Source organism: Nannospalax galili, unplaced genomic scaffold (assembly GCF_000622305.1).
Source record: "Nannospalax galili isolate Female #2095 unplaced genomic scaffold, S.galili_v1.0 scaffold1750, whole genome shotgun sequence".
NCBI classification, from domain to species: Eukaryota; Metazoa; Chordata; class Mammalia; order Rodentia; family Spalacidae; genus Nannospalax; species Nannospalax galili.
In genome coordinates this window covers 161,816-175,245 of record NW_008329031.1, presented here as the reverse complement: position 1 = coordinate 175,245, position 13,430 = coordinate 161,816, and the positions used below count along the sequence as shown (strand labels likewise).

At 43.6% G+C, this 13,430-nt stretch overlaps 2 protein-coding genes across 2 annotated transcripts; one reads left to right on the top strand and one right to left on the bottom strand.

Annotated features, from left to right (window-relative positions):
- Positions 1-430: 430 nt before the first annotated feature.
- On the bottom strand, positions 431-1,523 carry LOC103731652 (hepatitis A virus cellular receptor 1 homolog). Its single transcript, XM_029561890.1, has one exon. The coding sequence runs from the start codon at positions 1,521-1,523 to the stop codon at positions 645-647; it is 879 nt and encodes a 292-aa protein (XP_029417750.1). The 3' UTR covers positions 431-644.
- Positions 1,524-2,604: 1,081 nt separating this feature from the next.
- On the top strand, positions 2,605-12,310 carry Mmp7 (matrix metallopeptidase 7). Its single transcript, XM_017797301.2, has 5 exons — positions 2,605-2,784; positions 5,445-5,671; positions 5,757-5,905; positions 9,131-9,259; positions 12,257-12,310. The coding sequence occupies exons 1-5, from the start codon at positions 2,668-2,670 to the stop codon at positions 12,280-12,282; spliced, it is 648 nt and encodes a 215-aa protein (XP_017652790.1). The 5' UTR covers positions 2,605-2,667; the 3' UTR covers positions 12,283-12,310.
- Positions 12,311-13,430: the final 1,120 nt, after the last annotated feature.

Sequence of the window (13,430 nt, the reverse complement as noted above, 5' to 3'; positions counted from 1 at the left end):
ATTCTCACTATGGTTAAACTCTTCTCACATGTAACACTCGTTCTTATCCAAGGACCAACCACACAATAATGCATCTACTCAGAGCCGTAAGAAAACATACACCCCTCCAGTGGTGACATTGGGCTCCCTTCTGTTTATTTATGAGGAAAATTAAAACCTGCAGGACCCCATGATTTGAGCACCTTGGGGAAGGTAAGAAAAGTGACATTTCCAGCTACAATTGAAAGATAAGAGTTGTCATGAAGTGCTTATGAATTAAGTCTACTCCTCCAACACCCCCATTTCAACTTTTAATTCTAATTCCTCTATTCCCGATGGTTTTGATAATTAATATAGAAGAAAATCATTTCTTATATTACCAATGATTATCTTTCATGGACAGAAGAATTACAGGTCTAAGGAAACAAACGTATGAAGTGTTCTTGTTTGACAGCATGCTCTGGGGTGCCTGGAGAGACTGGGGCAGTGTGGGTATAAAGAATAGGATGATGTTAATGGTGAGGTTGAGCACAGTCAGCTAGAGAGCTACAAGTATCGCTGACAAGTAGGATTCCAGAAATACCCCTGGATTTAAAGAGTGTCTGGAATGGTCAGATCTGATTGCTGTCCTGCTGGCATGGGCAGAAGGCCCCTCAGAGGGCCAGCTACTCTGTGCCATAAATACTATCTTCAACAACATAGATGTTGTCTTCTGCTTGGGGTTGTTGTTCCACTGCACTTTCCAAAGCTCTGATCTTGGAGACGTGAAAGGAAACCAACCTTAGTGAACACATCCTCCTTTTTATTTGCATGTACTTTGCCACAGCCACGGCACTCCCCAGAAACAGCAGCACCAAGACAGCAATGGGGATTGCAGTGATGAAATGCTTAGTGGTGGTCATCGGTGGCTTTTGTGTTGGGATGGCTTCAGTGTGATTATTCCCAGGCTCATTTGAAGATGTCACGGTGTCATTGTAATCCATCGGGGTATAGGATGGCGTTCCTATACCCTCCTCTGTTGTCTGAGGTAGAGATGGTACAGTAGAAATTGGCTTGGGGGTTTGTGTGTGTGCTGGTGTTGGACGAGTAGCGGTGGAGACCCTTGTTGACAATGGAGCTTGTATGGATAGTGTTGTAATTGTGGGTCTTGTTGGAATTTCTGGTCTAACTTGCAATGTGAAGGTTGTCAGCTGATCATTGAACAATCCCAGGATCTCCACTCGACAACAGTATAGACCACTGTCACTCTGTAGAGCATTCTCTATGGTCAAAGACACGTTTCCTTCTGGAATCTTCCCCTTGAGCCTGTAACGACTGTTCCTCTGATAGGTCACACGGTATCCATCTGTCCAGATAAGTTGGCCTGAGCATTTAAAATAAGGGCACTGCCCCCGGCCCCAACATACATTTGCAATTCCAGGAGACACATCGTAAGTACATGGCAGTGTGATGGGGCGACCCACTACTCCACAAACTTCTCTGTAAGAATCTACAGCAGCTGTGAGAAGCAACAGGAGGCCTGAAGTGACGGCTCCAGGGTGCATCACGCCTCAGACCAGTTAGTGCAGAGACAGCTGGAGCTTCTTGTCTGCAGTCTCTGCTGCAGACTGACTTTTCCTGAGTTGTTTATGGATGAAGACTATGCTCTAGAATTTCATCCTTCTCTCCAGGCCACACCTCTGTGTTTTGTGTGAAAATTGAGTCTCTCCAGTTCACTGATTATTTGCTAGACGGTATCTGCTCCCTGATTTAAGCAGATAAGAGGAATATTAGTAAATGGGAACACTACTCATTTTCTCCTGTGCTAGTTCCAAAGCTGCAGCAAAGCTCTTCATTTTAGCTCAGACTCCAGATCTAGAGATCACCCTTTCTCTTCCTTTCTTTCTTTTTCTTTCTTTCTTTTTCTTTCTTTCTTTCTCTCTCTCTCTCTTTCTTTCTTTCTTTCCTTTCTTTTTTTTTTTTGGCAATTTTTGAGACAGGGTCTCCCTGTAGTCCCAGCTGGCCTGGAACTCACTATGTAGATCAGGCTGGCCTTGAACTCCCAGAGATCCGCCTGCCTCTGCCTCCCGAAAAGGAAGATGTACTCACTAAGGCTGATTTCCTTCCATGCCCAGCCTTTTCTTTCTCTTTTTATACAAGGCCTCATTATGAAGCCCAGGCAAGCCTCAAACTTGTAATCCTCCTGCCTCAGCAGCCTCCTGAGTGCTAGGATTACAGGCATGTGCTAACACCCTGGCTGGGCACAATATTCTATCTCTTGGTTTTGATAATGTTGCAATACCTGCTTAATAATGTTATTTGTAACATGTATTTTTCCATACATTACAAATTTAAGAAAATTCCTTTTAAGATACAGAATATAGTGATGTGACCCAAGTGTATTTAATTTAGAAGACTGTGAGAGTCGTAATTTGATTCTAGCAAGTAAAATAAGTTTTCTTGTCAATTCAGCAGACAGACAGGAGGGGGAAAATTCCTTGGAAAGTTAAATACCTTGTGTGCCTCATGCCAGTATAAAGACCCAGCACTTCCTTGTTGGTGGTGAAAAATAACACATACTTTCTAAAAAGAAAATACTCAAATGAGTCACCTATTTCCACATTGAGGGCCGAGAAGCTATATAAATTTCTCCAGCCTCTATCAGAACATCAAACAGGTAACCGCAGGTTGAGAACAATTGCCTTTCTGATGGCAGCTGCACAGCTCACCCTGCTCTGGGCTGTGTGTCTGCTGCCGGGACCCTTAGCCCTGCCGCTGCCTCCAGACGCAGCCAACATGAGCCAGCTGCAGCGGAAACAGGCCCAGGTATGTCCCACTCCACTTGCCTGGGGCTCCCTGGCATCACCTCCGGCATTCTAAGTGGGTTTTGAACAATTCATCCTTCTACATTGGGAGAGCAATGAATTTTCTTGTGGGTACTGATTCTTATTATAAAGACAATTATGTTTTCATGGAGTAGTCACTCAGAGCTGGCTCTGGGAGCCTGCCGGAACTCGAACTGATTTCCAATTCCTTTATCTACCATACAGGTAGACATGGGAATGTCATTAAACTTCTCTGATCTTAAATTTTCCATTTTAGATGCTGGAAAATTATGTTTTCACCAAATGGGGCTGTTACAAAATCCTTAATACTGCACCTGATATATCACTCATACTCAGAAAATTGAAGTCTTTACTATTTGTTACAACTTGAAATTATTTTTATAAAGTGCGCAGAATGTTACCTCTAAGGATGAAGTGTTATAGTGGAGAGATCTGTAGTCAAAGGCTATGGGTAGTCAGTGATGGCAACCAAAACTTGAACTTCTGAATCTTTCCCTCATGTTTGCAATAATCCTGCATGTGTTCTACCTCATAGGATTATTCTAGAAAATGAATAACATGGCAACACCAGCTAGCATCATGCAATGATTACAGATTATGAAGTACTTCCGTATGTCACTCATTAGCTCTATCCTGGGAAAAAGAAGAAAGCAAAGTCAAGTTGATTTGCATGCTGTTGCAGCTAGAACAGAGCAAGTTTGTCTAGCTCTAGGAAAGCATGTTCCTCTCAGTATATTACTTATTAAGCAATCTAATGGGCACAAAAATATTATTTGGTAAACTGAGATAATGACTACATATTGCTTATAAACTTAAGCTTTAAGCATAAGAAAAATCAAATTTTGCTTCTCATTGACTTAGAATTCTAAAAAGATTCACTAATAAACTAGACTGACCCACATGAAATCATCAGTATATAACCAGTTTTTTTGCTTACAAAGCAGCATTTATAGCAATTTTTATCTATCACATGGATTCTCCAAGAGTGCTTTTGCAAGAGTATTTAGTCCCCTTACTTGGGATTCAGGTTGTCAGTAACTAGACAGAGATTAGTTGGACTTGACATAAATCAGGAAATTTATTTCAGGAATGTAGATGCTAAGGGTCGTGGTGCATGCCTGTAATCTTAACACTCTGGAGGTGGAGGCAAGAGGAGGCCAGCCTGGGCTACACAGTGAGTGTCAGGCTAGCCTAAGCTATAGAACAAGACTGTCTCAAATCAAAGAAGTAGAAAAAGAATGCAAACACTTCATCTAGAGAGTGTCCTTGTGAAACCTATAGCCCCAGAAGGTTATTTGCTTTTAAAGAAGGAATTCATTCATGATTAACATAAGAGAAGAATAAGAATTTGTTGTAGTGAATGAAATACAATCATTGGTAACAAGAGGGCACAATACTGATAAAAATTTTCTTTGGTTAAAATGCATAGTCCTGAAAGGTTTTCAGACAGCAAAGCATCACCAGGCACTGCTAATACTGACTGCTAATCACTGTTACTCAGCAATACTACTGGGCACTATCTGAGCCTGCGTGTTCTTTTCTAATTAAGTAGCTTTGGAATCAGATTACAGATTCTCCTTCAGGATGTCCTTATATAGGGTGACCCATTCACTCCTCTGAGCCCAGCTTCTTAGATAAAATGGAGTTAACAATGGCATGCTTGGTTTGCAGGGTGGTCGTAAAGCTTAACTGAAGTATGTAAGTTCCTACCACTAATCGGTGCTTTAAAATGCCTTTGTGAGCTGCTGCTGTTCTGAACCCTCTCCCTTTGTCCCTTTATATTCTGACTGATTCTCTCCCATCCTCATTCCAAACACTAGGAAACTTTAAGACCTTCAGTTGTACGTGGGAAGGTCCTGCTACCCTCCTAAGTGGGTTGTGCTGGGAGAGGGGAAACCTGGGCCCAGGTGTGCTGCTGACTCACTGTGTGAACCTGAAGGAATCATTTAGGGGCTATCAGCTGTGATTTGTTTCTTTGCCTGGACAATTAATTCAAACTAGTTAAATTAACAATCGCCTAATGTCCTTTCCTGCCTGGAATGTTAACAGCCTTTCACCAGTAGCTGGCACCAGATTTCCGCAGGCATGCTGTCTTCCTCCGTCACTTGCTAGCTTACTTTTCAAGACAGGGTCTCCCACTAACCTGGAGCTCACCAATGGACTAGAGTGGCTGGCAAGCGCACCCTAAGCATTCTCCTGTCTCTGCCGCTCCCATGACTCCCCCCGGCCCCCCACAATACCCAGCTTTTCATATGGGTGCTGGGGAGGGAACTGAACTCATGTCCTCATGCTTGTGTAACAAGCACTTTACTAAACTAACTCCCCAGCCTCTGGTGTGCCTCTTGAGGACACAGCGTGACACCTCTTCCTACTCTAAAAACAAGTCCAGGCTTTGCAAAGTGGTTGGTGCTTTTCTCCTCAGAACATCCTCTCTTCATCTGTGTAAAAGCAGGCCATGCTTGCTTGTAAGTATTCCATTTTCCCCTTACCAGTAAAGACTTACTTTACTCCATGACTACATAACTATTCTGTATTCAGATCACTATTCGAATCCACAACAACTGCAGGCAGAAGATGGGCAGACTTTTCAAATAAAAGAAGACAATAAAAATTGAAGATTCTTTATTGTCTTTCCAACAGGACTATCTTGAGAAATTTTACTCTGGTGACTCCAAAACAAAAGAGATCAGCAGTTTAGCGGCCAAACTCAAGGAGATGCAGAACTTCTTTGGTTTGCCTCTAACTGGGAAACTAAACCCTCACATCATGGAAATAATGCAGAAGCCCAGGTGTGGAGTGCCAGATGTTTTAAAGTACTCACTATTCCCAAATAAACTCAAATGGCTTTCTAAAGACATCACCTACAGGTGAGATTTGCTTCCACTCATTCTAACAAAGGCAACTAAACCCTTTTCCAAAGATCTCAAACAATGTCTCCTTGTGTGCTGTCAGAATCGTGTCATATACGTCAGACTTATCACGCAGAACCGTGGATAAAATCGTGGAAAAGGCTTTCAGCATGTGGCATGAGCAAATCCCACTGAACTTCAGGAGAGTTAGGATGGGGCCTGCAGATATCATAATCAGCTTCGAAACGAAAGGTAAGGATGGCTCTTATAGACAAGTGCTGTGTGTATTTTATCTGATTGCTGTTTATCGATGCTCTTCTTGTTTCAAGACTGAAACCCTTTCATGAACGTTAGAGGTGGCTTTCATTGGGCATGTGTTTGGCATATGAGAGGCCCTGATTTCAATCCCCAACATCCAACAATCAAACACACACACGCACACACACACACACACACACACACACACACAGACACACACACACACGAATGGCATAGAGAGAGATAAACAGAAACAGATAGCCATATTGTAGCAGTTTTTCTAGTTTTCTAAATTAGAGCCATGTTCTACTGCAGGAATTGGCAAATTATGACTCAAATCCAGCCCACCCTGTATTTTGTAAATTTTTCTGTAATTGGGTGTGTGTGGGGGGGTGACTGTCACTGCCCTTTGAAGCAGAGTCACTGGATTCCCCTGGAGAGGGGATCATAGGGGCTTGTGAGCCACTGACGTCTGTTCAGGGTACTGAACTCAGGTCTTCTTCAGGAGAGGTGTGTGCTCTTAAGTGCTAAGCCATCTCTCCAGACCCTGTAAACAGTTCTATGGGACACAGGAATGTGCTTTCACTTACCCATCATCCTATGACCACTTTTGTTCAGGCAATAACTGTGACAGAGTCACACGGCTTAAATTACTTCTTATTGACCATTTGTAGAAAAGATTTGCCAGCCTCTGTCTTATAGTGTGAACCACTACGTTATAATTGTTTTGTGCCATGAACCTTTATCTCTATGTGTATCTGATTAAGATTAGCTAATATAAGCATTAAAATTTTCAAAACCTTCAAAGAAGGTAGGGTAGTCTTTACGACCTATTGACACTGTTTTTCATGTAGAAAGAAAGTAGGAAATGGAGCTAGAGAGCTCCCAAATAGCCTGACAAGTGCACCTCTCACCACTCGTCAAGGAAGCGTGTTTTTGCAACAGATGGAGACTACTGCAAAGTTCCACAACTGGTCAAATATAGAGAATAAGTGTCTGTGAGGTGCCCCAGCCCTAAGTGACACATCTACAATGTAAACTACACCTAAGGCTCAGGGAACCCTGCAGAAGAGGGGGCAGAAAGAATGCAAAAGGCAGAGGGACAAGACACCTGCTGCTAGTTAAGCATTCTACATTCTAGATATGAGAGGGAAGCTATACCAATAAAACCTCCACAGTATGGTATCTAACATGAGCTCCATAATGACAAAACCAGTCGACGTGCCCAGGTGGATGGGGGAGACTTCACAGGAGTCCCACCTCAAGATGAAGAGCAATCGATGGATGCTGAGGGAAGGAAAACCAGTTTTCTCCATGGACTATCCCCCAGAGAGGCTATCTAATATGAAGTGGGTATCCCTAAACACAGGTACACAAGAGCGCCACTAAATGGACTCAATGCATTACATATATATACCTATAAATGCATGTGTGTATATATGTGACAATAATAATCAAAGAAATTGAGAGGGTATGGGGGGCTATGGGAAGAGTTGGAGGGGGACTAAGGGAGATGTAAATAATGCAAAGGCAATGCTCATGCATGATAGTCACAAAATTAAAAATTAAAGATTAGGCAGGGCATGGTGGTGCATGCCTTTAATCCCAGCATTTGGGAGGCATAAGCATGTGGATCTCTATGAGGTTGAGGCCAGCCTGGTCTACCTAGTAAATTCCAGGTCAGCTGGGGCTAAGAAAGACCCTGTCTCAAAAAAAATTTTAAAAAAAAGGAAATGGAGGGCTGGGGAGAAAGCTCTTTCAGTAAAGTGCTTGCCATACTAGCACAAGGACCTGCATGCAGATCCCCAACACCCACATGAAGCCCAGCACGGTGGCATGCACTTGTCATCTCAGAGCTGGAGAAGCAGAGACAGGCAGATTCCCTGGAGCTTGCTGGCCAGCCAGCCTAATCAAATTGACAAGCTCCAGGTTGAGTGAAAGGCCCTGTTCCAAAATATAAGGAGAGTGACTGAAGACACCAACATTGCCTTCTGACCGCTAAGCACATGCACATACATGCGCACTCTCACTTGCACACACAGAAACATGTATACACGCATGTACCACACATCCACACATACATGTGCACATGCATGCACACACGTGTGCACATACACACACACAAAGTAAGAAACAGAGACTGTTCTATGAAACAGCTTGCAAAAGCACAGCGCATATATGTGAACTGCTCCTAATTGAATGAAGCTCTTAATAGCATGAAGCTATTGCTTCATGATATAAACTCAGAAAACCTGTGTTGCCTATTTTGTTTCCTTCTACTATCAAAATGCCTACATCCTATAAACTTCACTGGAACTTGAACTCCCAGTGTCAACAGCACTGAAGGCAACAACAGGGAAATACTCATACAGTATTACAAGTTTTTCCAAAACTGGATGAACTGGATATAACGTATCACCATTCTGAAGAGAAATAGCTCTGCATGAGACCTGGAACATCATTCTCTACAAGGCTGCCTACCGTGCTTATAAACAAGTTAAGTTTTTAAGAAAAAGATGATGAAATAGTATCCAAAAGGACTCAAACATGGTACTCTTAGCCAGGCCCCTCCTTCCACTGTGTGGCCATCAGAGTCATCCAACTTAGCAAACTTGCAACTGCAAACTTGTAACTTGATAGATATAATCCTGCTTAAGGTAGGGCCTGGGGTGGTGGCTCAGTGGGTCAAGTGTTTGCTGCACAAGCATGAGGATCTGAGTTCAGGTCCCCAGCACCCACACAAAAGCTGGATGAGCAGTATGCCTATAGGCCCGGCACTAAGGGGTGGAGACAGGTAGTTCCCTACAGCTTGCTGGTCAACATCTACCTCCAGGTTCAATGAAAGACCCGATCTCAAAAAATAAGGTAGGGAGCAATGCAGGAAAACAGCTTCATCAACCTCTGGCCTCCACATGCCACACACACAAACACACACACACACACACACACACACACACACACACACACACACAAGATCCTGAATCCAGTAACCCTTCAGTATGTGGTAGTCACCAGTGATGAGCACTGGGTCTAATGAAAGAAAGCTGCCTGGACCAGATGCGCAGCCAGATCAGCCTGTGTGTATAACTGGTTACTAGTAGCAACAGGGTCTGATTGGTCTGACTGTACTTTCCAAACTCCATAGCTGTGTGAACTGGAGAGATGGAACGACTAGAGAAAAGTTCGATCATTAAGAGAGTTAACTGCATTTTCTTGCAGATCACGGAGATGGATCCCCATTTGATGGGCCAGGAAACGCAGTAGCTCATGCTTTTGGACCTGGGCCAGGACTAGGGGGAGATGTTCACTTTGACAACGATGAATACTGGACTGTGAGCAACGAGATAGGTACAGTGCCCTGTGTTTCTCCCATTATATGCCTTTTTGAAACCCCAGACTTAAAAACTTAATTTGATCATTGCTTTTTTTAAATTTATTGATTTTGGGCCAGAGAGATGGCTCAGCAGTAAAGAGCACTGGCGGCTCCTACAGAGGATCTGGGTTCAATTCCCAGCACCCACATGGTGGCTAACATCAGTCTGTAACTCCAGTTCCAGGGGAACCAATGCCCTCTTCTGACCTCCTCGGGTATTTCATGGCACAGGTGCACCTACATGCATACAGACAATACATTCATACACATAAAATAAAAATAATAAACAATTTTGAAAATTTTATTACTTCAAGAATTTTATACAATGTATTTTGATCATATTCAGACCCCCCCTCCCCCATCTCCACCCTCATCTTACCCTCCCACTCCCAACTTCATGTCTCCTATTAGCAAATGAAAAAAACTCTTCCAGCTTACACAACACATCTGAACTGGGTGCCAGAGAATCATATCTCATTAGACTTCAGTGGTCTACATTCCTGCACACAGGTGGGCCAAAGTAAGGGCCCACTCCCTTTTACATGGTTTCAGGTCAGCATACATCCAGGTTTCTTGGAATGGAATTTTCACACGTGTTTTCTGTTACACACTGCTTAGGGATGTCAAGTAGGGATTTCTTTCTTCCTCAGCATCAGAAACACCTGGGTTTCCTCATCAAAGTCAGTTTTTTGCAGGCTGGGTGCATGACATGGTTTCAGGTCAGCATACATCCAGGTTTCTTGGAATGGAATTTTCACATGTGTTTTCTGTTACACACTGCTTAGGAATGTCAAGTAGGGATTTCTTTCTTCCTCAGCATCAGAAACACCTGAGTTTCCTCATCAAAGTCAGTTTTTTGCAGGCTGGGTGCATGCAGGCTACATTTTGGCTGTTTCTGGGCCTCACTCAACACAGTGACCCCACTGTGGGCCAAGGCCTTCTCCAATGGGTGACTCCCCACAGGGTTTTACTGGGGGTGAAAGCAGAAGCTGGGTCCTCACAGCAGGCAGCAATTAGAGCACAGGCCTCCAACCCAAGATTCTCTGAGTGGCCGTTGGGAAGTTTCACAGCATCACACAACAACTTTTCACCAGTGTCCTCTAGCTTAATTTCTGAAATCTACAGACTTCTCAGGTCCCTAATTCAGATGAGGACTGCAGCCAGGTCTTGACAGACATTGGCCAGTCAACCATGGGTGCACTGTGCAGTGGCCACTCACAGGCCCAGCCCCGGGCAAGAGATGTGCACTGGGGTCTGGCACATTGGGGTGGTTGCAAACACCACCTGGCTGATCCCACAGCCTGGCCCCCTCAACCAAGTTCAGCAGCCAAGGGACCTAGTGCCCCAGTAGCCCAGGGGTGCAGCTGGCCACCAGCCAGGCCAGTGCAGCTCCATGCCCTGGAAGCACAGCTCCAACCACGGCAAGGGCTGCCAGGCCCAAGTGTTTTCTTCCTCATAGTAGAGGATCCAGTTGGCCCTCTTGGTGTCTCCTGCCCTCACATCTTCCTCCATGTCCAAGGGGAACAAGTGATAAGATACCTTACTGGAGTCATGTTTTAAATTCTTTCTCTGAGAGCCACCAGCACCGGCCAGCATTGCTCCAGACACCAGCCAGACTGCCACCAACTTGGCTCCCCCAGTTATTTACTTTCTTACTTGACAAGTTCTGAGCTCAGAACTTCGAGATCAATTTAGAAGCACCTATACTCTGGAAAATATTCATCTTGTGTAAGAAGGTTCCTCACATGGTCCAGCACACACAGTCTCTTGGAAACCTGCATGCCCCAGGGCCCTGAGGCAGACTGCCTTAGGTGCGCCTCATTCCACTGCCATCCCACCAAAATTCTTAAGCCATTGCTTTGATTTATAATTAAATTTTAATTTTAAGTGCCAACTAATGTACTATATGCTTTAAGTGTTTTATCTCATTTAATATTTTCTTTTTTAGAAACGGTCTGTATGTGTGGTATAGTGTATTGGTGTGTGCCCATATTTGGAGGCCAGAGGAGGAAGTTAAGTATCCTCCTCTGCAGGGCTGCAATGAGACATTTCAGTGATGCCTGGAAAATCACAGCCTGACCCTTAGCATCCATTTCAAGTAAGAGTGGGAGCTGAGCAGCTCTGAAAACCTGTTGCTTCAGATTCCCCCAGAACTCTGCTCTCAAACAAAAGCCTTGCTCTGCTTTTATTAAAACTGTATATCCAGCATGAAGTGGGGGAAGTAAAAGCAGACCCTTATCTTATCAGAGAAGGATTTTGCCCTTTCTGATCCCTACTGACCTAGAACGGCATAACAGGCACAAACAGATGTTATCCATCTAGTCCCACCTATTGTTTCCAACATAAACAGGATAAATTCTTATTGCTTTCAATGAATATCTGCTGCTTGCAGCACTTGACATGTACAACACATACACATGCATGCACACACTCACATACATGCGCACACACACACGCACGCATGCACTCATGCATTGGTCTCCTTTTAGCTTGTTGTCTGGGCAGGCGATTTAGGGTTGGTGTCCCTAACCCTAGAGCACTTCACCAACGGTTTCGCTATTAATCTGATTCACTGTGGTAATCCAAATGAGAAAAGGCCCCTGTAGGCTCATCAACTGAACACTTGATCTCCTGCTTATGGCACAGTTTTGGGAAGGGGGTGAGATTATGGAACCTTTAGGAAATGGAGACAGAGCCTTGCTGAAGGAAGTATGTCACTGGGGGTGGGCTTTGAGGGTTTATGGCCTCACCCCACTTTCTGTGCCTCTCTCTCTCTCTCTCTCTCTCTCTCTCCCTCTCTCTCTCTCTCTCCTTCCTGTGTTTCCTGTTGCCATGCACTCTCTGCCATTAGGAACTCCATCCCTCTGGACCCATAAGCCAAATAAACTCTTCTTAAGTTGCTTTCGGGCATGATGTTTTAGCACAGCAACAGAAAACTAATACATTCTTTCTAACCCCTCCTTATTTTGAAGGTCCAGAAAGAAATAACTATGGATGAGTGAGAGTTGGATGTTATTTTCATATGGTATGTTATTACAGACATCTGTATCACTATGTTAATACTTACTATATACATTTCTCTGGCTATAGGAATTAACTTCCTTTATGCTGCAGTCCACGAACTTGGTCACTCGTTGGGTCTGTCTCACTCCTCTGTTCCGGATGCTGTGATGTATCCAACCTATGAAAATGGAGATGAAGCAAATTTAAAACTTTCAGAGGATGATATTAAAGGCATTCAGAAATTATATGGTAATATTTATGGTATTAAAGAAAGAATTTCACACTTTCTTCTTTGAATAGGCTTGGAAGAAATTTCCCCCAAAACAGGGAAATGCCTGGAAACCAACAGTGGCTTATAAACCTGAAATCCTATTGAGTGGCTCATAAATCTGAAATCCTATTGAGTGGCTCATAAATCTGAACTCCTATGGAGTGGCTCATAAATCTGAAATCCTATGGAGTGGCTCATAAATCTGAAATCCTACTGAGTAGCTCATAAATCTGAAATCCTATTGAGTGGTTCCTAAATCTGAAATCCTATTGAGTGGTTCCTAAATCTGAAATCCTATTGAGTGGTTCCTAAATCTGAAATCCTATTGAGTGGTTCCTAAATCTGAAATCCTATTGAGTGGTTCTTAAATCTGAAATCCTATTGAGCAAGCAGTTGTGAGGCCCTGAGTTCATTTCTCAACACTTCAAAAAAAAAATACAAAATAAGGACCTATTGAGGTGAAGATTTCAGCCTCAGATCCTTGAAGAGGCTATTTTTTGCTGTGCATATGATGTAATACTCAGGTTTATTTAGTGTGTGTGTGCACGTGTGCACACATGCATGTGTGAAGGTCAGAGGACAGCTTGCAGGAGCTGGTTCTCTTCTTCCACCATGTGAGTCCCATGCACCAAACTCGGGCCACCAGATTTGGTAGCAAGCACTTTTACCCACTATGCCATCTTGCCAGCTCACATTGTATGCTTAAATCTTCAGTAATACAGTATGAGATGGTAAGATCATGAAAATATCACTGAGTCTTCTTTACTAAGTTTAGATGTTTTAGGAGAGTCTCCCTGGAGGGATGGACATTGGGGCAGGACAGCATCAGTTCTCTCTCTCTCTCTCTCTCTCTCTCTCTCTCTCTCTCTCTC

What these genes read in the sequence shown, in the direction of transcription:
- LOC103731652 (XM_029561890.1), bottom strand. Translation starts at nt 1,523, where the DNA reads ATGCACCCTGGAGCCGTCACTTCAGGCCTCCTGTTGCTTCTCACAGCT.
- Mmp7 (XM_017797301.2), top strand. Translation starts at nt 2,668, where the DNA reads ATGGCAGCTGCACAGCTCACCCTGCTCTGGGCTGTGTGTCTGCTGCCG. An exon ending in TGCAGCGGAAACAGGCCCAG is followed by an intron (nt 2,785 to 5,444) that starts GTATGTCCCACT and finishes TCTTTCCAACAG; the next exon opens with GACTATCTTGAGAAATTTTA. An exon ending in TCTAAAGACATCACCTACAG is followed by an intron (nt 5,672 to 5,756) that starts GTGAGATTTGCT and finishes GTGTGCTGTCAG; the next exon opens with AATCGTGTCATATACGTCAG.